This window comes from Stenella coeruleoalba (assembly GCF_951394435.1).
Source record: "Stenella coeruleoalba genome assembly, chromosome: 19".
Classification (NCBI taxonomy): domain Eukaryota; kingdom Metazoa; phylum Chordata; class Mammalia; order Artiodactyla; family Delphinidae; genus Stenella; species Stenella coeruleoalba.
Genome location: NC_137165.1, coordinates 41,267,610 through 41,291,422, shown reverse-complemented (window position 1 = coordinate 41,291,422; position 23,813 = coordinate 41,267,610). Strand labels below are relative to the sequence as shown.

The following is a 23,813-nucleotide window of genomic DNA, read 5'->3' as shown; positions in this document are numbered from 1 at the left end:
GACCCCACCTCCAGAGGGTTTCCTCCTACCAGGTGGTTTTGGGAAGAAATCAAAGTTCAGAGAGGGTCATTGACTTGTCTAAGGACCACCAGCTAGTTGGGGACTCCCTACCCTCCTGGATTTGAGCCCACGTACACGGGATTCCATGGATGACTGGATTTCCTTTTGGCATCTTGTCTTAGCCCCTTTCAAGGGATTTAGGGGTGTTTCTAGGTCTCACTGGATATATGCTCCTAGCTTGCCCAGCTTTCTGTAGCTGCATCTCCTAACGGTCCCACTAAGCTCCACCCCCAACAGAACTATGAATTGAGGGGACTGTCCTATTCTGGGAAGGTTGTAAACATTTGGGTTACATTATGATTCCAGCAGGGATGGTACTGGGAGGAGGGAGGCTGGGCTGACTGCCCTCGAGGTCGTGGCGGGGCGTGGTGCGGCCAGGTAGTTCAGCTGGGAAGGTGTGTGGCCAGTTTCTATGAGCGCCAGCTTCTTTCACAGCTGTGGCTGCAGCGGCCCCTTGTGGCCATTTTGCGCTGGAGGCAACTAAATGTCAGACAAACTACAAATTTAGAATTGGGAGGGGAGGTACGTTTCCTTAGATGGCCTCCTCCACTCCTCTGTTGCCCAGAGAGGGAAAGACACATGCCCAGGGTCCCACAGCTAGAATCTGGGCCTTTGGACTTCCAGCCCTTCTGGGGCTCGCTCTTTTGTACCACTCTCAGCTCAGGGCCCGTTTGCTCTCCATAGGGAGGCCAAGGAGTAGACTAGAGTGTAGGGCCTGCCCTTGCCCAGACAGACCTCTCTGACCCTTTCTCTCTTCTCAGAATTGAGCACAGTCAGAGATGCAGAAAGGGGAGGGCCGCCTCCCGTGGCAGGGCGGCGAGTCCCCATGAGGCCTCCAGGGGGCTCTGTGGCACCGAGTTGGCCTGGTCCTGGGCGCCCGCTGCACAGGCGTAATGAGCTCAGCACACTGAGGACAAAAGGGAGCTGCACGCGGCCGGGGAGCTCGTAAAGTCAGCCCGGTGGCCCGCGTCTTGCTGTTTCTGAAGCCGTGGCTGGCTCGGGGGTGGACACCACCGCCTCCTTCCGTGGCCCAGATGCCAGCCTCTGATCCGCCTTGCAATTCCCTCTTCTCTCAGAGCCCAGACTCCATCCAGTGCTTTGGACTCGACACCAGCGCCCTTTCCTCCTTACTGTTGACTTCCCTGAGTTTGGCTCAGGGTAAACGGGAAAGCTGCCGTGGCTGGAGGCAGAGGGCTTTGGACTCTGTGCCTCAGTGTCATCTGTAAAATGGGTGGTGGTGATCTCCCTTGGAAAGTTGTACAGAATGGATGTAACGCGTTACGTCCGGGCGCCTGGTCTAGGGTAGCTAGTGTTGGAAATGGGGGGGCGCCAGGTCTGGGCTGGGACGTCCGAGGCCTGCTGTTTCTCCGTGAGGCAGGGGCGAGCTTCCCTGGATTCTGGGGGTGCAGAGCGTGGGGCAGCATTGCTCAGGCTGTTGGAACCAGTGTGGAGATGGGGCTGACAGGGGCCAGGGCTGGGGGGGTCAGGGACAGGGCAGGGTGTGAGGGATGTGGGGTGAGTCACTTAGCAGCCCAGACCCTGGGGAGTGAAGGGGAAGGAGTACGGCAGCTGGCCAGGCCTGGTGGCACCAGGCACCGCGCCAGCCCCACCCCACCAGCTCCTGCCCTGCCCACGTGCCCCAGGAGCAGGGATGTGGCTGGGATCTGTCAAGGTGTGGGCAGTGGGGTCCAGAGAACCTGATGGGGGTGAGGGCCAGGCTGCTTTGCCCCACCTGCTGCCCACTCCCTCCTGCTCTCCCCCCTTGCTAAGGCTTTTCTCCCTGCCTGCATGGCTGGGGGTGGAGAAGAATGCTCCGTGGGCCTCTCCCAGCCCTGGTGGAGTCACCGTCTAAGACAGAACAGACAGAGGCGGTGTCTACATGGCCAGCAGGCCCACTGCAGCTGACTGCCACACCTGCATGTGTCAGGGTGCCCGCAGGATACAATGACTCTCGGGGTCAGCTGAAAGGACTTTAGAGAAAGAACTATTTTTGGAGGTCTGGACAGGAGCAGGGATGGGGTAGCAACGGGGTGGGGGTGGGGTGGGGCGGGGAGCATGGGAGCTGAAGGGACAGTGGAGGAGGGAGCAGTGTGATGGGAGCTGGTGGGGGCTGAGGCCAGGAGGGCTGCTCTGCAGAAGCAGCTGCCCTGGGGGGGGAAGTATAGGCCCAGCGTCTTTCTTCCCTCCTGTCCATCTCCTGCAGCTGTCCCCCATTGGCTGATCCAACGGGGGCAGCCAGAGATTAGCTGTCGGGGCACGGAGTAGGGCCAAGAAGGGTGGAGAATACATCTGGAAGGATGCAGAAGAATTATCAGGGTGGTGGGGACACAAACCTAAATAGCCAGACCTTGCCCTCAAGGAGCTCACCGTCTAGTAGAGGAGATAAGAGCCAACTAACTCTCACCAGGTGGGGAGAGGATAGCCGAAGGAGAGGGTCAGATAAAGCACCAGATGGGCTAGAGGAGGGAAGGAGTTGGGGTGGACAGGGTGCCAGGGTCGCAGAGGCTTGAAGGAGGAAGTGGTGTATTGGTTTCCTATTTCTGCTCAAAAAAGTTACCTCAAACTTAGTGTCTTAAAACAACACAAGATCTTAGTATCTTATAGTTCTAACGGTCCGAAGTCTGAAATGGGCTTATGGGCTAAAATCAAGGTGTCAGCAGAACCGTGTTCCTTCTGGAGGTTTTAGGGGAGAATCTGTTTCCTTGCCTTTTCCAGCTTTTAGAGGCCACCTGCGTTCCTCGGCTTGTGGCCCCTTCCTTCTTCAATGTGCGTTGCTCCAAACTCTGTTTCTGTGGTCACATCTCCTGTCTCTGATTTTAACCATCTTGCTTCCCTCTTATAAGGACCCTTGTGATTGCACTGAGCCCATTTAGATGATCCAGGATAACGTCTCCATCTCAAGGTCTTTAACTTAATCACATTCGTAGACTCCCTTTTTGCCATGTGAGATACACAGTCACGGGTCCCGGAGATTAGGACTTGTACATCTCTGGAGGGTCACTATCTGCCTATCACATCGGGCACTGGAGAAGGGGTAGGGTTCGAGCTCTGATGGCTGAGGGCAAGGACACTGCAGGTGGAGGGGATGGTGGAGCAGAGGCAGGAGCGTGAGGACATAAGCAGCTCCTGCCGGCACCTGATGTCTGGTTGCAGGAAGGTGTGGTTTTGGGGGATAGGCCTGGAAAAGCTGAAAGGCCAGTGCCTGCTCCATTTCCAAATCCAAATAGGTGGCCTCTGAGAAGAGGAGGCAAACGTTGCCCCAGAGGGACGGTGGGGCTGGGGCGGGCCCTGTGGGTGCCGGTCAGCGCCGTTGTTTAGCTTTCATTCCCCTGCTTTATTGAGGTACCAGTCACGGCCAGTTTGGCCTTTGTGATTGTCCCTCAGTGACTGTTCTCCATGTAGCCTGCTCCCCTCCCACCCATGTGACCCCCGCAGCTGACGGCTTTAGAATCAGTACCACTCTCTCCCCCGCGGAAGTGTGGGTCTGGACTTTGCTCCCCTCCATGGCCTTCCCCAGCCTCCACGCCTCCAACTTTACTCCGCAGCCACACTGAACTGCTCCCAGCTGCCGAATGCCCTGCATTCACTGACAAAAAACAGCACCTGCCGAGCGGCCGTCCACGCAGGGATGGTGGACATGTCACATCCTATCCTCCTATTGGTGTCACAAGCTATCGGCTGTTGAAGGCTCTCCCTGTGCCGGGCACTGTTCGTTACATATGATTTTTATTTATCTCACACAAACCCTCTCAGGTTGGTGCTGTTAGCCCCATTTCAGAGATGAGGAAACTGGGGTTGTGAGACGTTAAGTAACTGGCCTTGGATGACATGGCCTTAAAATAAATAGTGGATCCATGAATCAAACCCAGGCCACATTTTATAGGGGAGGAAACGGAAGTTCGGGGCAGTGAAACAACTGGACCAGGCTAATGAGTAGTTCATAAACTGAGGTGTGGCTCGTTTCAAAGGCCAGCTTGTCTGGCCTACTGGCCTACTACACAGTCACTCATTAATCTTAACTGCTGCACTAAACTGCTTAGCTCTGCCCTGTAGTTATTTGTACGTATCTTCCTTTGCTCCGCCTCCACCTTGCCCGCTATACAGGGAGCTGGCCAGGGGCTGGGCCTGGGTCTCTTTCATCTCTCACTGTATTCTGCACCTGGTACAGGGCCTGGCTCAGAGCACATGCGTGGCAGACAAACGAGTGAGGCAGTGAATGATGCTTTCTGGGCATGGCTCTGGACGCAGGTCAGGGAGGCCACCTGCAGCCACCGAGATCCAGAGGGGCTGAAGTCTTGAGGCCCTACTGGGCCCAGGCTTGGGGTCCCAGGCCATCCAAATTTCTTGGCAGGTCTGAAAGCCCAAGTTTGGTTTTTTTTCACAAATGTATTTTATATGTAGTTTTTGGAAGAGGTACTACACGCACAATATAGTACAAAATTTAAAAGTAGGAAGGATAGGGCTTCCCTGGTGGCGCAGTGGTTGAGAGTCCGCCTGCCGATGCAGGGAACACGAGTTCGTGTCCCGGTCCGGGAAGATCCCACATGCCGTGGAGCGGCTGGGCCCGTGAGCCATGGCCGCTGAGCCTGCGCGTCCGGAGCCTGTGCTCCGCAACGGGAGAGGCCACAACAGTGAGAGGCCAGTGTACCGCAAAAAAAAAAAAAAAAGTAGGAAGGATAGACAACAAAATGTTAGTCTTCCTGCATCCTTTGAATCCAATCTCCTAGCTCCCCTCCCAGAAAGCATTCCTTGCCATCACTTTCTTGTGTGTTTTTCTAGAGCTATCCTGTGCATATACAAATATACGTGTGTTCAAGTTCTTCCCTGGAGCACACATACAAAGGGTAGCAAATGATATTCTTTGCTCTGCAACCTTATTTTTCATCTAAGTATTTGGAAAATCTTTCCTATCAGTCCCATATAGAGCTGCCTCATTCTTTTTGATGGTTGCACAGTATTGTATTGTATAGAGGTATCATATAATGGATATTTAGATGTTTCCACCTTTTGCTATTATAAATAACACTGCAATGAACATCCTAGTACATCATGTCATTTTGCATGCTTGCAAAAATACACCCAAAAGATAAATACCTGTAAGAGAAGTTGATGGGTCAAAATTTTAAATCAATATTTAAAATTTTGATGGAAGTTGGAAATCACTGTTCATAGATTTTATACTGATTTTCCTGCTATCAACAATGAGTGGATTTTTCAGTTCCCCATATGCCCAACAAATAGTAAGTTACCTTTTCATCTTTACCAATCTGACATGTAAAAAATGAGAAATTATGATAGTCTAAATTTGCATTTATCTTATTGTGAGTGAGGTTGAACATTTTCATATATCTAAATGCAATCTGCATATCCTGAGATATATTATATATATATATGCATTCTGGAAACTCTTTGCTCACATGCTTGGCTCTTTTTTCCTCCCGGGTTGTTGATCTCTTACTTGGTTATTTGTAGGAACTCTAAATGTCTTAAGGCTATTGGCCGTGGGTTCATGATATAGCTTGCCAATATTTCCCCTTGGTTGTTCCCACAAATTCTGTAGTGAAAGGCTACTCATTAGCCTGGTCCAATTGCTTCACCGCCCTGAGCTTCAGTTTCCTCCCCTATAAAATGTGGCCTGGGTTTGATTCATGGATCCACTATTTATTTTAAGGCCATGTCATCCAAGGCCAGTTACTTAACGTCTCAGAACCTCAGTTTCCTCATCTCTGAAATGGGGCTAACAGCACCAACCTGAGAGGGTTTGTGCGAGATAAATAAAAACCATATGTAACGAACAGTGCCCGGCACAGGGAGAGCCTTCAATAGCTGATAGCTTGTGACACCAATAGGAGGATTGGATGTGATATATCCACCATCCCTGCGTGGGCCCTCAGTTTCCTAGTTGGTAAAATGGGGATATTGCTGTTTGCAACAGTATCTACAGCACAGGGGAGCTTTTATGATTTAAACAAGTCAGTGTTTGCTACATACTTGAACAGAGCCAGGCATGTAGGAAGGACTCAATACATTTGGGCTGGTTTTTTTTTAAGATGTTGGGGTAGGAGTTTATTTATTTATTTATTTTGGCTGTGTTGGGTCTTCGTTTCTGTGCAAGGGCTTTCTCTAGTTATGGCAAGCGGGGGCCACTCTTCGTTGAGGTGCGCGGGTCTCTCACTATCGTGGCCTCTCCTGTTGCGGAGCACAGGCTCCAGACGCACAGGCTCAGTAGTTGTGGCTCACGGGCCTAGTTGCTCCGCGGCACGTGGGATCCTCCCACACTAGGGCTTGAACCCGTGTCATTTGGGCTGTTTTTACAGCACCCTTTCTGGAACTTTCCACCCATCTGCCACCTTGGTGTCCTCACTCTGCTCACCCTGGGCTCTGCTCACTCTGCCTCCTCCAGGGGTGCCTCCCTGCTCACCCCAGGCCTCACAGGGCAGCTTTGCTTCCCTGAGCTCCCGCAGTCCTCTGTAGGTGTCCCTCCTCTGCCCCTGGCCTGTCACCTGCTCTTGTCAGGAGCCTGCAGTGTTTACCCCTTTCTCGTCTGTGAGCTCAGCTCTTCCCCTGGGGGCAGACAGCTTGGTTCCAGGGCGCCTGCCTGCTGGTCTCAGTTCGGCTGCGGGAAACCAGCTGTGTGACCTCAGGGAGGCCAAGTCTCTCTCCTGTCTCTGTCTCCTGACCTACAAACTGATGGAGTTGGTTGAAAGCGCCAGTCGTTGAGCTTTAGAAGAGGAACAATCCTCTGCTCAAGCACTACCTTACAGGAAGCTGGCTGTGCGAAACCAGTGAGAGCAGAGCTGCTTTGGATGGAGGAGTGTGAGTGTGTAAGTGTGTGTGTGTGTGTGTGAGCATGTGAGTGCGTGACTATATGAGTGTGGAGTGTGTGCACGTGTGTGAGTGAATGAGCGTGTATGCATGTGACAGTGAGCATGTGAGTGTAAGTGTGTGAGTGTGTGTGAGTGTATTTGTGAGCACACAATTGAGTGTGGAGAGCGTGTGCACGTGCATATGTACAGGTGTGTGAGTGTGAGCACACCTGTGTGAGAGTATGTATGAGTGTGAGTGTGTGTGTGTGAGTGTGTGTGGTCAGGCCAGACTTGAAAACCTCAGGGTGAGGAGGTCTCTGCCCTCCTGTCCTACAGGTGTAGGAGTTTCATCTGAGTCCTCTTGCTTGGCGTGCAGCGGAGGTTTACCGTATTTCTTTTCTTTTTTTTTTTTTACATCTTTATTGGAGTATAATTGCTTTACAATGGTGTGTTAGTTTCTGCTGTATAACAAAGTGAATCAGCTATTCAAATACATAAAACTCCATATCTCCTCCCTCTTGCGTCTCCCTCCCACCCTATATATCCCACCCCTCCAGGCAGTCACAAAGCACCGAGCTGATCTCCCTGTGCTATGCAGCTGCTTCCCACTAGCTATCTACCTTACGTTTGGTAGTGTATATATGTCCATGCCTCTCTCTCGCTTTGTCACAGCTTACCCTTCCCTCTCTCCATATCCTCAAGTCCATTCTCTAGTAGGTCTGTGTCTTTATTCCTGTCTTACCCCTAGGTTCTTCATGACATTTTTTTCCTTAAATTCCATATATATATGTTAGCATACGGTATTTGTCTTTCTCTTTCTGACTTACTTCACTCTGTATGATAGACTCTAGGTCCATCCACCTCACTACAAATAGCTCAATTTCGTTTCTTTTTGTGGCTGAGTAATATTCCATTGTATATATGTGCCACATCTTCTTTATCCATTCATCCGATGATGGACACTTAGGTTGCTTCCATGTCCTGGCTATTGTAAATAGAGCTGCAATGAACATTTTGGTTCATGACTCGTTTTGAATTATGGTTTTCTCAGGGTATATGCCCAGTAGTGGGATTGCTGGGTCATATGGTAGTTGGGGTTTACCGTATTTCTTAGTTGTCAAGATGCCGGTGAGGACAAGGTAAAGTGGGCCTGGCAGGAATGGCAAATTCCGGGTTCCCGGAGCCTCCCCGCCCCCTCCCCGGCTGAAACCCTTCCTTCTAAAAGCCCGGATACGGATCTCTGCCTGAAGGTGCTGGGTGGGTTTCCGCCTGCCGGAGACCTCTCTGTGTGTTTACTGAGCTAGGATTGATGTCTTTGCTGCATGTTCTGGTCTCCTCAGGCCCCTGCCCTAATCCCAGACCAGGCCTGCAAAGGAAGTCCCTGCCCCCCCCCCCAACCCCAGCACATTCCACTGGACAGGGCTGGGGCTCAGGCCGGGGTGGCTGGAGGGCTTCCTGGCCCTCTGGCTCCAGAGCTGATTCCCCGAGCTTCCCTGGTGGCGCCTGGAAGGCCTCAGGCCTGGTGCTTGGGTGCCCCAGGCGCCGGTGAGGGCTGGGGCTGGCATCGCATAGGTCCTGTCTGGAATAGCAGTGAAGTACCCAAGGGAGCCAATGAGGTTTTGTCCTCCATTAATGGTGTGTGTGTGTGTTTGTCTGGGGCGGGGCGCATTTTCCTTCCCAATCGACTGTTGGCTGACCAAAATGCCCGTTGGATACAAGGCCCCTGGCAGAGGACGGGGCCTCAGTCGTTCCTTCTCTGGGCAAAGGGCTTCTCCCCCAGCACACCCCAGACCTGGAGCCCTCCTTTGTTCCCCGCTTCCGGCAGCCCGCCTTGTTCTGGGATTCTTTGCGGTTTCTACTTAATGAATGTTTATCCTGCAGCCGGCTGGAGCCAGGAGAGGCCAGGAAGAGCTGAGAGGAGCCAAGAAGGGCCAGGAGGGTCAAGGCTCAGCATTCTGTCTCCAGAGGGCTCTGAATTCCAACTGCCCTCAAGAATGTACCCGCCCCCCAACACACACCCTTCCATCTGCCCTCCTCCCTGGGGAAGTAGCTCTTTTTCCCGGAGCTTGGCCAACCTGATCACCCCTCCCCCAGTCTGCTGGGCTGCACTTGCCCTACTGAGGCCACTGACGCCTAGGGCAAGTCAGAATTGAAAACATGTGAACACCTTCCGTCCCAGATTATAGAGGTGATACATGTTCACTGTTGCTCTGTTGAGATTTTGAAAAACGCAGGTTCTGGTCAGAAGTCACCTCCCAACTCCTGGCCCTGACTGTGGGCTCCGTGTGGGCAGGGCCTGTGTGGACACAGCCTTTGTCTTTCCCCCTCCCTCAGTGGGCATCAGCGCTGGCAGACGTGGGCACAGGGAGTGCTTAGTGAGTAGAACCCAATTAGAACCTAGTTCTGGACTTCATCCAAAGCGGATCCAGGGATGACCCTGGCGGGGGGGATCCACTGACCTTCTTGGGGTGGGGGGCGGAATCGGATAAATCACGGGTCCAGACCAGTCCTCTGACTGCAGTGCAGATGCCAGGCTCCGGCGCCAAGCTAGGAGCCATCCTAGATTCCTGTCCTTCCCTCGTGCTCCTCGTGACTCCATCAGCTCCACCCATAGCCTCTGCGTCTAGCCTCTGCGTCAGGATACACCCTGCGTCAGGCCACTTCTCACCAACCTCTCACATCTCCTTGAATCCAGCCCCCAGCTTCTCCTGCCTGGACTTTTGTCAGAGTCTCTTATCAGATCTCCAGCTTCCTCCCTTAGCTCCTGGTCTGTGATCTGGAAAGCGGCCACAGGGATGCCAGGGCTCCTCGGATCAAGGTCCCTTTACTCTCAGAATAAAGCCCAGCTCCCTAGGAAGACTGCTGACCTGTGTGCCTGGCCTCCCCCAGGACTCCCCTCCTGCACACCGCCCCTGGCACACGCCTCTCAGCTCCGGGCATTCTTCCTCAGGGAGTCTGCCTCTGCTGTGCCCTCAGCCCGGTCCCCAGGGGTCTGGAGGCTCCTTTGCCTCTCTCAGGTCTCTGTCCACGTGCCACCTCCTCAGGGGCCTCTCTTCCATGCCCGCCAACGCCCTTCACTCCTTCCCTTCTTTGCTTCTCCCCAGGTGCCCCTCACTCCTAGAATCACACTGTCTGCCAGTGTGAAAGCTGGCAGAAGCCCAGCGTGAAAGCTCAGGAGGGCAGGGAGATTTTGACTGTTTTGTTCTAGAAGCCCAGAGTCTAGAAGGTGACTGGCACATAGAGGGTGATCCGTAATTATTGGTCGAATGAAAACAAAAAAGGTCTTCTCCCTTTTTTTTCATCTTTTCCAGCAAATAATTATTAAGCATTTACTAGTGCAGGTGTTGGCCTGGGGCTAGATGCAGAGGGGAAGCTCTGTCTAGCTGGGGAGACAGAGCCAGGGCATTTGATGGGGCGAATCCGGGGGCTGGGGCCGGGGAGGCTGGGAAAAACTGGCCCAGCCTGAGTGGATCAGGCAGACGTCCCAGAGGAGGTGATGCCCAAGCTGAGCGCTGAAAGAGGGACTTGAGTTACTGGCATCCAGGTAAAGGAGGCAGGTGAGAAGGGAGGATGCTCCAGGCCAGCGGAAGGGCCTGCTTCCCTCCTGGAGGGCAGGGATGTGGCCCTCACGGCCTAGGGTCAGCCTCTGGTGCACAACAGGTGTTTGGTGAAAATGCTGAGATAGCTTGAGTCCAGGAGCCACACCTGATTTTGAGGAAGACAGTTTCAGTTCCCGGACAGGAACCCTGCTGTGGGGAGGTCAGCAAGGGCTCTGTAGGGTTCACAGGATCAGATCAGTTTTGAAATGGAAAGGATCCCACATGCTAGAGCCTCTGCCCCTGAGGGAGGAAGCGCCGGTTGCCTTGAGGATGCTGGTGGGAGGGAAGTTAGCAGAAGTCCACTCAGGGGACCACGGTGGGCTCTAGGAAATCAGGGCAGACGCGGGACATTTTTCTTTCTCTCTGTCCTGTGTCTGGCCCTCCCCATGCCCCAGCTCACGTGGTACGGGCCAAGGTTTGGCGCAAGACTCTGAATGGGGCCCAAGTAGCCCAGAATCAGGGCAGAGGCAGAGAGAGGTACCCCTGGCTAAGTGGCCGGCCAGGGCCCTGCCTGTATGGAGAGGAGCTGAACCTGGTCACGTACACTCAGCTCTGTGGGAGGGGCGGGACAGGGAGAGGCCAGTCCTGTCTCCCTGGGGCGTGGAATGTGGCACTTTGGGGGAGGCTGACCCTCTCCCTCCCCCACTGGTCTGGACCTGGGGCAGTTCCCCAGGACTCAGCGCTCCCTCCCCTCCCCCATGCTTGGTCCCTTTCCTGTCAGGCTGGTTTTTCCTCCCCGGGGGACTCTAAGAGGAACACCTGGGGTCATCCTGGGTCAGCCTGCTGTGTCCCACCTTCCCTGGGTTCCCACTCGTGGGAAGTGACAGCCACACTGGGTCACTTGAGCTGCCGCAGAGCCTCGGTCCCCGTGACACCACCCACCTGGCCTGAGCAAACTGCTCCACAGCACCGCCAGCCATTTCTTCTCTCCATCCTTCACTCTATATCATCAATCCTGGGACTAAGTCCAGGCCCTCTTTAGCCCCAACGGGTTCTATCTCAACAGACCTAACCTGGTCTCCCCACCCCTGGCCATGCCTCGCTCATCCTACCAACCATTCAACACGTGGAACCCACAGCAATTTCTAAACTATGAAATTGACCACATCACATCCCTGGTTGCAATGACTTTCCACTGTCTTCAGGATAAATCAACCCTTTGGCCGAGAGTTACAGCCCCTGTGATTTCTCCCCTGGCTTTGCCCCTCCCCCACATGCCCCCAACTGAACTGAATGTCCAATGGCTCCCGAGCTGGCCCCAGCGATCCCACTCTCCCAGGACCTTCTGCCTGATAAACACCAACAGGTCTTTCAGCCTCTTGCTCAAGGGTGGTGCCTCTGTGAACCATCTTGCTCCCAGGCAGAAATGAGGGCTCCCTCCCTTTGCCCCCCTCCCCGCCTGCCCGCTGCTGCGTGGGAATTCCCAGCACCCACACACCCGATTATACTGATTTGTATGAGGTCCATATGCCTACTGGTTCAATAGTTATATATATATATTTTTTTTTAAATAAATTTATTTTTCGTTTATGATTTTTTTTGGCTGTGTTGGGTCTTCGTTGCTGAGCGCGGGCTTTCTCTAGTTGCGGCGAGCAAGGGCTACTCTTTGTTGCAGTGCGTGGGCTTCTCATGGCAGTGGCTTCTTTCGTTACAGAGCATGGGCTCTAGAGCACATGGGCTTCAGTAGATGCGGCACGTGGGCTCAGTAGTTGTGGCTCGCGGGCTCTAGAGTGCAGGCTCAGCAGTTGTGGCGCACGGGCTTAGTTGCTCCGCGGCATGTGGGATCACTCCAGACCAGGGCTCGAACCCGTGTCCCCTGCATTAGCGGCCGATTCTTAACCACTGTGCCACCAGGGAAGCCTGACTCAACAGCTTCAGAATGGTGGCCCATAGAGTGGTTACTCCCTCCAGCACCCCTAGAAACTCCCTCACAAATGTCTCCCATGTGCTCTCAAGGTGGCTGCTGGTTGCAGGCTCAGGCCGGGGTCACTCCAGCTCCAGCCCACCTGTCCACGTGCACTACCTGGGGAGGCTGGCTGCCCGTCGTGAGAACCCCCAGGTCCCTGCCAGAGGATGACACCAGATATTCCTAAGGCTTCCGATCCTTGGGGAACCAGAACAGAAGGGACCTTGCCCCCCCCCACCCCCGGGTCCAAGTTATCCGAGCTGAAGGAGCCCTCCTGCACCCAGACTCTTTCCACGTCCCTCTTGAAATGTTCTGTCATGGGACTTCCCGTGCTTCCACTACAGGGGACATGGGTTCGATCCCTGGTCGGGAAACTAAGATACTTCATGCCACGTGGTGTGGCCAAAAAAAAAAGAAAAAAGAAAAGTTCTGTCGCCTTCTCTTCTTTTCCCTTCTCACCTTCTTGCTTCATAAAGAGGGAAATCAGAGCAAAGGACCCAGGGGTAGGGGCAGGAGCATAGAAACCTTTTGCCAGGGGCTCTTTTCTCCCCACATCTACTGCTCCTCTTTCCAAAACTTCCTCTCTCCTTTCCTAACCCAAGACTAGAATGTCAGAGTGTATGAGTGGGGACACAGAGGTCTGTGTTGTGGGTACGGGGAGGGGAAGAGGGATTTACTGGATTAAATATGGCCAGTTCTAAATGTCCATCATATAGTGTTTCCTAAGAAATTATTTTTAATTAGCAATTAATCATTTTTAATTAACTAGTGATACGTAAATACATTCTTGTTGTAAAAATTAGAATAGCAGGGCTTCCCTGGTGGCGCAGTGGTTGAGAGTCCGCCTGCCGATGCAGGGGACACGGGTTCGTGCCCCGGTCCGGGAAGATCTCACATGTCGCGGAGCGGCTGGGCCCGTGAGCCACGGCTGCTGAGCCAGTGCTTCTGAAGCCTGTGCTCCGCAACGGGAGCGGCCACAACAGTGAGAGGCCCGCGTACCGCAAAAAAAAAAAAAAAAAAAAAAAAAAATGAGAATAGCAGAGACAAGCCTGGGTTCCCCTGACTACTATCCTTCAATCAGCTTCTCTCCAAGGAAATCTCTGTTGTCAGTCTGGTGTGTTTCCTTCCTTATTTATGTGCTTACGTGCATATCCATATGCACTTGTAGAAATATCATCTTTTAAGTGTATGTCAGCATTAATTATATGTATTGCTCTCCCGCTGCTTTTATTTTACCCAGCAGCTGGTTCTTTAAGATTCTTCACATGACTAAATATTGACACGACTCATTCTGTTCAATTCTTCTCCCGCCATGTGAATGTTACATAGTTCACTCAACTGTCTCCCTACCTGTTGTTGTTTCCATCTTTCCTTTATTACAAATGATGCTTCAGAGAGTATCTTTTTATATGCCTCCCTGAATATATGAACAAGGGTTCTTTGGGGTAAATGCAGAAGAGTGGAACTGGGGCTTGCAGGGTGTGTGGAATTTTTTAAAGAAAGACACAGACAAATCGCCCTGCAAAGTGGCGACTGCGACTTGCCTCCCGCTAATGTGCCTGTGGGAGTTCATTTGCCCACATCTTCCCCAGCACTTGACGTTATCAAACTTTGTAATTTTCCAGTCTAATGGGGAAGAGCGAATCTCCCATCTTCTCCTTGTTGCCCTTGGTTGGGCTGGGAGGGGAAATTGGTGCTGGGTTTTGGGGGTTTTTTGTTGCCCATGGGTCATAATTTCCCAACTCCTACTTTAGTTTTTATTTTTAATTTTATATTGGAGTATAGTTGATTAACAATGTTGTGTTAGTTTCAGGTGTACAGCAGAGTGATTCAGTTATACATATCCGTGTACATCTATTCTTTCCAGTTAACTTGGTGCTGTTTATAGAAACTTCTAGCTAGCCCTGTTCACAGTCCCATCTTCTACTTCTCCTTTCAGGGTCCCTGGTGCCCCAATTCCCAAGCTTCTGGGTTTTGTGTTGAGAATCTTCGTGCTTCTGTGAATTTCCTGCCCTCCCCTCCTCTGTCCCTTCCCTATGCTCCCGAGCCCTAGGTCTCAGCTTCCTCGTCTGCTTTTAGTTACCATTTTCGAGCTTTAAAATTTTTTGTGGCCATTTATCATCTTCTGTTGTCTCTTCTTTTATTCTTTTAAAATAGTCCTTTACTGTCAGCTTAACAGGGTTTTAGGAAGGTGCAAAAATGAATGTGGGTATTCAATCTACCACATTTAATCAAAACGAAATGTCTCTATAATCCCCTGCCAGACTGTCAGCTTCTTAGAGGCAGGAAAGGCTTGTATTTACTTCTGTATCCCAGCATCTAGCATCTTGCCTGGCAAATAGGGGACAGGACTTGATACACTTTTGCTGAATGGAGGAGTGAGAAAGTATTGATAGCTGAGCATCTTGTGCTGATGGTCCTTAGGAAGGGGATGTTGCTTAGGGAAGGGTTACCAGTTTACATGACAGGCAAGTCCATGAAGTCTTGCATCCTTTTCCTTTCTGTCCTCCAGCTTATCACTTCTGTTTACATACATGAGCCCATCTCCTCTTCAAGGCTGAACTTTGAATCTTGTTTGTATGACCCACTGACTGACCAAACAGATACTTGTGTATCCAAGCAGGGAGGACAAGTTGGGACCTTGGCAGGTGACGCTATGCCTTTCCCGACTTGATGACCCTTTCTCCAGACCAGTGGAAGAAATCACCTTAGCCCCCAACTCATGAGAGGAGGGACAGCGTTAGTGGTTGGGACTACAGCTTTCGGGAGTTAAAGATCTGGGCTTGAATCCTGGGTCCACTATTTACTTGTGTGACTTTGGTCAAGTTAGTAACCATTTTGAGCCTCAGTTTTTTGGTCTATAAAATGGGGATGATAATACTTTAAGTCACAGGATTAGTTGAGATAATGTATACAAAGTGTTTAACCTAGAGGCTGGCCCAGTAGATGCTGGCTGTCATCATTTTCACCTTTGTCATCATTATCATCGTCGCCCTTATTGTCATAGTCACACCATTTCGTTCTACCCAGGGACTAGGACTCTCACTTCTTTCCAGTGGTCCCCAACCACTATTTCATTTCCTCAGGGATGATGAAAACTCCCCTACCTTGAATCCCTCCCCTCTGGGAACTGCAATCTGCATTTGCTCTAGTGTAAGAAGCTTCTAGGGTGGGTCCAGGTGGAGATGCAGAGAGAACCATTGGCCTCAGGACTTGGGCACAAGTTAGCCATGTGACCTCAGGAGAGTCACTTTACCTCTCTGAGCTTCCTTGGACTGGATCAACTTTTCTTGTGATATATGGATTATTCCTAGGCATTACCTGACAAAAGACGCCATGGTCCCGTATATTTTGGAACTGCTGATTAAATGAAGTTAAATAATAATACTTAATATAATACTTACATGTATATAATACATTATATACAATCAAATGATAAGTATGTATTGTGTTACATTGTTATTAAATAGTACATTACTATCTATCTAATTAGCACCTATCTAACCACTGAAACAACTCCAGGAACTAGATTGTTATTATGATTATTATCCCTCTTTTACAGATGAAGGACTGAGGTTCTCACAGCCTTTAGTACCATGCATTGTGAATTTCCAAAAGGCAGTGGGGACAGCAGTGTTTCTGATCCTATCTGACAGCGGCCCCCCTTTCCCACAAGGATGTCGTGGGGCTGCGGCTCTGCAGCAACAAGTCAGGGGAAGGCTGGGCACTTTCCTCTCTGGGATCCTTTCATGCTCAAACATTCCCTTTTCATCACTCTTGACCCTGTGTGCCCCTCCTCTGCAGACTGTGGGTCCCCAGGCTGGAGATCAGGACTTGGGAAAGGAGCTACTCCGATCAGGTTCTACAGGTTCTTGCCCTCACTCAGCCAGGGGCAGTTCAAGGACTCTGCTCGTGGGCGGTCTGTTTACCTGTTTACCGCAGCTTGATTCCTCAGTTCCGTCTCTGGGGGTGGGGCGGTGGGGGGCAGATGTGCCAGAGAAGTGTTTAAAAGCCACACAACTCACGGTGGAAGGTGCTAGGCATTGTTCTGGCCAGAGAGTGGGAGCAGGGGACTGTCTTTGGGGTTAGCCTAGGATTTGGGGGGAAGAGACTCAAAGGAGTCATTTTGGAGCTGGGACTTCCTTGGAAGGGGGAGTGCAGCCTCTGTTGCACTCAGGACCCCAGGCCATGGGGCTGAGGGTTAAGAGGCTGGAAGCCAGAATCTGACACTCCTGGCTGTCCCTCTCGAAGCTTCTGTTTCCTCATCTGTAAAATGGGCATAAGAATACCTTTTCCACTGGGCTGCTTTGGGGATCCAATGAGATCTGAAAAGGCTCTGTAAATGGTACTTCCCTGCAGTCGGTTGTTCTTATGGCTTTGGGGTAGGGGGCTGGGACTCTAAGCTCTTCTGAAGTTTAGTGAACTCACAACCCGTTAATCTGGAGGAGAACTGCTGGTCCTATTCTTTGTTTCCTAATGCAAAGTCCCTTCCCAAACTCTCCTATCAGGCCACAGAAGCAGAGGTTCCCGCTGGGGCTTGGTGTGCCAGCAACCATCTGGCCCGTCTCCCCCTTCCCCTACCAGGAGCAGGCCTCCTCCTTCAGGCCAAATAGTGACTCACGGCAGATCAGCCCTGGCTACAACCTTTGTGAAAGCCCAGCCACACCCTGATTTCAGGGCCAGCCTTGAATCTCCTTCCCCCTCGGAGCCCCGGGACCCACTTGCAGGTCTGATTCACTAGTTTGAACAGCCTCAGGCTGGCTTTCCTAGTGGTTTGGGGCTGCTCCTGGTGGGTTATGGGTGTGTGTGTGGGGGTGTGTGTGTGTGTGTGTGTGTGTGTGTGTGTGTGTGTAGGGGGGGTTTGGTGCCCCTGTTCCTGGATCAATTGGTGGCCAGAAGACAGTTTATTGGGGACAGGTTTCAGAGGCTGGGGACAAGTCTTCATTTAGCCACAGGTGACCCAGGTGATAATATGCAGAGAGGAGGCCTAAGATCTCACAGGAAACTGAGAGTAACTGACCCATCTCCCTACCACCCTGTCAAAAGGGCACCGGGCCTCTGTCCTGAGATTGGGTGGCTGCTCTGACATAAGGGTGCAAAGGAACTGCGGGGACAGTTCTGAGGAGGTGTGAGGTCCCTGCGGACAGGAACTGGGGTGAGGCTGCTTCAGGGCCCTGCAGTGTCTGGCAGGGGGGCCTCCAAGGAGATCATAAAGGTGGGTGGAGTTACTGAGCTGGATGAAGAACGGGGCTGGGGGCTGTGTATGGAGCGGAGGGACCCCTTCCTCTGTTATCGAAACTCTCCACCTTGCGTGTGGGCGCCCTCCCTAGCAATCCAGTCATTCATCCATGTACTAGGACAGGACTGTTAGGCACAGGAGGATTCAGCCTACACCCTCCTTGGAGATGCTCACAAGGGCGTAGGGATTCCATCCTGTCTCTGGGCGGCAGGTGCTAAAAGTCTCATGGGCGGGTTTCCCTGGTGGCGCAGTGGTTGAGAGTCCACCTGCCGATGCAGGGGACGTGGGTTCGTGCCCCGGTCCGGGAGGATCCCACATGCCGCGGAGCGGCTGGGTCCGTGAGCCATGGCCGCTGAGCCTGCGCGTCCGGAGCCTGTGCTCCGCAACGGGAGAGGCCACAACAGTGAGAGGCCCGCGTACCGCAAAATGGGCGAGTTACTCACCTCCCTTAGGCTCAGATGCCTCACTACAGCATCACTTCAGTAAGTCTGCGTCGAATGCATGCTTTTGGGCTTGGAGGGTAGAGGGTTGTCCTGGCTGGGGGTGGGCATGGGTGGATGGTTGGTGAGAGTACTGAGTCGGGGGTTCGGCTCCCAGGTGGATCTCCGGCTTGAGCTCGGGATTCTGAAGGTGCCTTTTACAGTCCCGCTGCAGAACCCCTCCCAGCAGCTGTTCCCAGGAGCCTATTGTCACCTTGGGGCTTTGTATGGCCACAGCAGGGTGGGGCGGCTTTGTCTCAGGAGGCCTGGGAAGTTGCAGCTCAGAGCACCTCATGTGGGGGACTGAGGGGGGGGTCAGGGTGTGGGTGATCCCCAAGGGGCAGGTTCTGAGAGACTGTAATTCCCAGTGGGGCGTAGGAATCAGGTGAATGTACTTTGGGGGGGTTAATTTTGATCACAAGGAAGGGGCTCAGAATGTGATGGGGGGACTCTGAGTGAGGGATCACGGGGTGGGGGGCTGACGTCTCGGCGTGTACTCTCAGAAAAACTGTAATTCCTGGGGGGTGTCAAACTCTGGGTGATCTTAATGGGGGAGGGCCAGCATGTGAATTGCGGGGATGTCTAAGTGTACGTGTGATGGGGGTGAAGATCCGAACGAGTGTGCCAGCGGGGTGAGTGGCTGGGCATCGGAGTGGGCTGGTGTGGGGCAGCTCTCCGGAGGGCAGGAGCCTCTGGTCCCAGGGAGGGGAGAGTCGGAAGCAGAGCCGCCAGGAACTGACCAATGGGGAGAGCGCCCGTATTTGCACTCAGGAGCCTGCAAATTCCTGGGCCCTCAGAAATCCGCCCGACGCCGTCCCCCCTCCCCCGCCCAACCCCGGGCATAAAAGGCGCCAGGTGAGGGCCTCGCCACTCCTCTTGCCGACTGCAGCCACTCCGACCGGTGTCGCCCGCGTCCTCCTTCGCCATGACTTCCTACAGCTATCGCCAGTCGTCGGCCACCTCTTCCTTCGGGGGTCTGGGCAGCGGCTCCACGCGCTTCGGGGTGGGAGGCGCCTTCCGCGCGCCCAGCATCCACGGGGGCTCGGGTGGCCGCGGCGTGTCGGTGTCCTCCGCCCGCTTCGTGTCCTCGTCCTCCTCCGGGGGCTACGGCGGCGGCTATGCGGGCGCCCTGGCCGGCTCCGACGGGCTGCTGGCGGGCAACGAGAAGCTCACCATGCAGAACCTCAACGACCGCCTGGCCTCCTACCTGGAGAAGGTGCGCGCCCTGGAGGAGGCCAACGGCGACTTGGAGGTGAAGATCCGCGACTGGTACCAGAAGCAGGGGCCCGGGCCCGCCCGCGACTACAGCCACTACTTCAAGACCATCGGGGCCCTGCGGGACCAGGTGGGAGGCGGCCCGGCCGCGGGAAGTGCACCTGTCGCGTATACCCAGCCCCGCGGGCCGGGTGAGGCCCGAGGCGGGGGCGGCGGGCGCCAGAGCCACCTCCCGGCCGGGGCGGGAGCGAGGGTTAGGATGGGGGAGGGCCCGCAGGGTGGGGCGGAGGGAAGCCGGCCGGTGAGGAGGGGCAGGACCACGGGGCAGGAAGTGGAGGCCTGGTGGGGGGGAGTGGGTTAATGTGGGGGACTGGAGGGCGGGAGGAAGAAGGCGCGCCGGTCGGCTAGGCCTGGGAAAGCGGGGAGGAAGGAGGGGGAAGAGATGGGGCGCGCTGTGGGCTGCCCTGAGGTCTGGACCTGAGTCGCTGTGCAACAGGGAAATGCAAGAGTTTGGCCAGGGAGGAATCTGGTTCTCGCCGGGCCAGACCTGCCTTCTGCTGCCCCCGGTGTGAGGCCCTCTGCATTCCTTGTCTCCCGCCGGGCGGGTCTGGTTTCCATCACGCAGAGGCTGAAGCCCCTCCCCCGCCCAGGGGGCCACTGGGGACTTAGAGGAGCTCTAGGAAGAATGGGAGAGGCTAACTCTGGCCCCTGGGCAAGGAGGGACATAGGCTGTGGCCCCCGGACTGGGAAAGGAGAGACGAATGCTGAGCTTGTGAAGACCTCTGTGGAGAGGCCCCATGCTGTGTGGGTGGAGACCCCAAGTCCCAGCTACAGCCTCTTGCTGGGAGGCCCTCAGGGTCCTTCGGGGTGGGGCTTGGTCTCTGCCCACAGGGAACGGCTCAGAGCTGGGATCTCGGTCCCGAAGAAATGTTTCAGAAGCCAGTGGGACATTAAACAGCCTCACACGTTGGGTCTCCAAACGCACAGTCCCCGCAGCGTAGGCCAGGGCCCACCCTGTGCCTGGAGTGCTGCTGGGTGCCAGGGGCCTGGACCAGACCCGTAGATGAGGGAGAGCTAGAGATGTAAACAACGAGCGTAGTGCTTTCAGACTTTATAAACTGTGACCCACACAAGGGAATACACTTTGCCTCAAAGAGGAGGCACAAAGTGTCGGCACATAATAGATGCTCCACAGAGCGCTTTCCCTTCCCCGAAGGCAGAGGTGCTTTGAGTGGGGGTCAGACCACAGCTCAGACCACAGCCCACCCCTGTGCTCCCTGCATCTGGTTTGCGGATCACTAGAAGTTGCCTCCCTACGAGCATTTAGAGTTTCCCTGGGTGCAGGTCGTGGAGACTTTTCCCCCCAGGCTTACCTCCCTGCCCTTCCCGTTTCCCCCCTGGCTCAGCCTCCTTGGCGGTAGTTTCTCCCGCTCCAGCTCCTGGGCCTGGACACATTCCAAGGCCTCCCAGAGAGCAGGCTGATGGGCAGCCTGGGGTGGCTGAGGCTTTGGTCTCCAGGCGGTGGAGGCGCACAGGCGCGCACACTCCTTTGCTCTCCTCTCTCCTCTGGGAAGGAAGTGGGTGGACGGTGCCCACGTACGAACTGGTGCTAACCTCCTGCCTTCCGCCTTCCAGATTCTTGGTGCCACCGTTGAGAATTCCAGGATGGTCCTGCAGATCGACAACGCTCGTCTGGCTGCAGATGACTTTCGAACCAAGTGAGTGTCTGTGCCTTGGGGGCTGCAGAAGCCAGGGCAGGGGAGGGGGGCAATCTCAGGCCCTTATGGGGCTCAGTGCCGTGGGGGGAATGGACTCTGCTCTCACCCACCCAGGCTGGTCTGAAGCACACCCCATGCCCCCTGGGCCCCTGAACCCAGGGGAGGTGGGGAAGTCTTCAGAGGTGCAGAGGAAATGCTGGCCTGACTGCAACTATTTCCTCCGAAAGGTTCGAGACGGAGCACGCCCTGCGCGTGAGCGTGGAGGCCGACATCAACGGCCTCCGCAGGTTGCTGGACGAGCTGACCCTGGCCAGGACCGACCTGGAGATGCAGATCGAGAACCTCAAGGAGGAGCTGGCCTACCTGAAGAAGAATCACGAGGAGGTGGGTTTCAAGCTGGGCTTCCCATCCCCCCCGCCCAGCTTCCCAGAGCTGCGGACACTTTTCTTTATCCTGTATCCTCTGACCGTGGCCACATCTGCTGCACCCTTGACCTGGCCCTGAGTGTGTCATGTGGCTCCCAAGCGTTCCAGCAGGGAACGGTGGTGACCCCATCTGTACCCCAGTGCTGACTCCTAGGTCTGCACCTGAAAACCAGACCCCTATGGCCTGGGGGATGGGGGCGTGACCTGGCTCAGGCCCAGCAGGCTCTGGGCCCTGACATGCCCATCTCTGCTGTATCTTTCTAGGAAATCAGTGTCCTGAAGGGCCAGGTGGGTGGTCAGGTCAGTGTGGAGGTGGACTCCGCTCCGGGCATCGACCTAGCCAAGATCCTGAGCGACATGAGAAGCCAATATGAGGTCATGGCTGAGAAGAACCGGAAGGATGCTGAGGCCTGGTTCACCAGCCAGGTATGGACGGGGAGGCAGGTGCCCCTTGGGGAGGTGGCAAGGAGAGTGGGCTTAATGCTCCCAGGCAAGGGTCTGCCTCAGCGCTTACTCCCTCTGCCTCCTCTCACTGCAGACCGAGGAGCTGAACAGGGAGGTCGCTGGCCACACGGAGCAGCTGCAGAGCAGCAAGACGGAGGTCACCGACCTGCGGCGTACCCTCCAGGGTCTGGAGATCGAGCTGCAGTCTCAGATCAGCATGGTATGTGCCCTCTGCCCTGTGGGATGCGCACTCGTGTCCTTGTGGCCTCGGGCAGCCTGGATGGTGGCTGGGCCCATGCCATCGCTGGGCACCAGGCTCTGCTGAGTCTCCTTCCCTCTCCCTGCCCTCAGAAAGCTGCCCTGGAAGGCACGCTGGCCGAAACGGAGGCTCGCTTCGGAGCCCAGCTGGCGCAGATCCAGGCGCTGATCAGTGGTGTCGAAGCCCAGCTGAGCGATGTGCGTGCCGACACCGAGCGGCAGAACCAGGAGTACCAGCACCTAATGGACATCAAGTCCCGGCTGGAGCAGGAGATCGCCACCTACCGAAACCTGCTGGAGGGCCAGGACGCCTACTACAACGACCTGTCCACCCCGAATGTCCTCTGAGTCTAGCAACCTCCTGGCCTTCCTACTCTGCTGCAGAGGGATTCCCCTGGGTAGGGGCATGGGAGGGGAGGGACCCTTATCCCTGGCTCTCCCCCTGATCTTCCAATAAAACTTTATGGCCCAAGGGAGGAAGGACGTTGAGTTTGTTATTTCAGCCCATGGTGGGGGGGCCAGGCCTTGGCACTGTTTAGGTTTTATTGTTTAGGTTTCATTTGGACCAGAGTCCACGCTTTCCCAGGAAAGGGGAGGGAGGGCGCTCACAAACTCCAGCTGTTACAGTAATTCCTTTGCAGAGGTCTTCATGTATCTCACCTGTTCCCTAAAACAAGGATGTTTAATAAGCATTGCTCCCATTTTACAGAGGGATAAACTAAGGCCCAGAGAGGCGAGGTGGGTTGTTGTATATATAACTGTTCTAACACATGGCAGAGGTGGGATTTGAAACTGGTTTTTGCTTCCAGATTTAGTTTTCTTTCCACTGAACTCACCCCAAGGGTTGGTGTGTGTTTGTGTATCTGTAATTAATGTTTACTGAGCACCTACTAAGTGCTATTTAATCAAACAACCCTGAAAGGTAGTATGAGTTGTATCCTATAGAGTAGGCAGCAGGCTCAGAGAGGTTAAGTAACTTGACCAAGGCCACACAGCAACTACATGGCAGAGCTAGGACCAGAATTACATTTCCTGATTCTTAACCCACAGTGCCACCCCTGCACCCCATCTCCTAGGATGACACTGCTTGTGCCGTTTCCTCAGTACATTCCAGTCTCGGTCTGTGTGAAGGCCTAGGACTGGGATCCCCTGAGGCAGTTCCTCCTGACAGGTTTTTCCACCCAACTTAAGGAGAAACTGGGGCTTTGGGGTCAGGGGGCGGGAACCGGCTCAGAACAGGGCTGGAGAGGGCGCCCTCGTTGGGGTGTGTGTGCGCACGCACTGACACCTCCATCCATCCCCTGGCAGCCCTGCGTAAGCCCCTTACGCCCACCAGCCCATACCTGGGCTCAGAGCCTGGAATAGGACCCAGCTGTGACCCAGACCTCCCACAGAGACCCCCAAACTGGCTTGCCTGGGGCCCGTCCCAGGCCCCCAAAGGAATGCAAGTCCCAGCTTCCTGGTACAACTCTGCCCTGGGGTTGGTATGGTCCTGTCCCTGTGGTTTACAGCTTAGCAGCCAAGAACGGAGGCCAATTAAAGGTAAACATGTCCCACTTCCCCCAGCAGAGAGGTTCAGGCTGAGTGGGTCTGTTCGTGGATCTGTGACAGCGGCCGACCCTGTGAGGGAGGGGCTGAGTGAGGCGGAAGGTCTCTAGGGGGAC

The 23,813-nt window shown here is 54.3% G+C and overlaps 2 protein-coding genes across 2 annotated transcripts in view; both read left to right on the top strand.

Moving 5' to 3' along the window:
- The window catches only part of LOC307177794 (uncharacterized protein), a gene marked incomplete at both ends in the record, with an annotated part of 109,742 nt that overhangs the window by 65,236 nt on the left and 20,693 nt on the right, over window positions 1-23,813 (top strand).
- On the top strand, window positions 18,973-22,639 carry LOC307177590 (keratin, type I cytoskeletal 19). Its single transcript, XM_079904884.1, has 6 exons — window positions 18,973-19,434; window positions 20,940-21,022; window positions 21,250-21,406; window positions 21,712-21,873; window positions 21,986-22,111; window positions 22,243-22,639. Exons 1-6 carry the CDS (start codon window positions 19,015-19,017, stop codon window positions 22,495-22,497), a joined length of 1,203 nt encoding a protein of 400 aa, XP_079761010.1. The 5' UTR covers window positions 18,973-19,014; the 3' UTR covers window positions 22,498-22,639.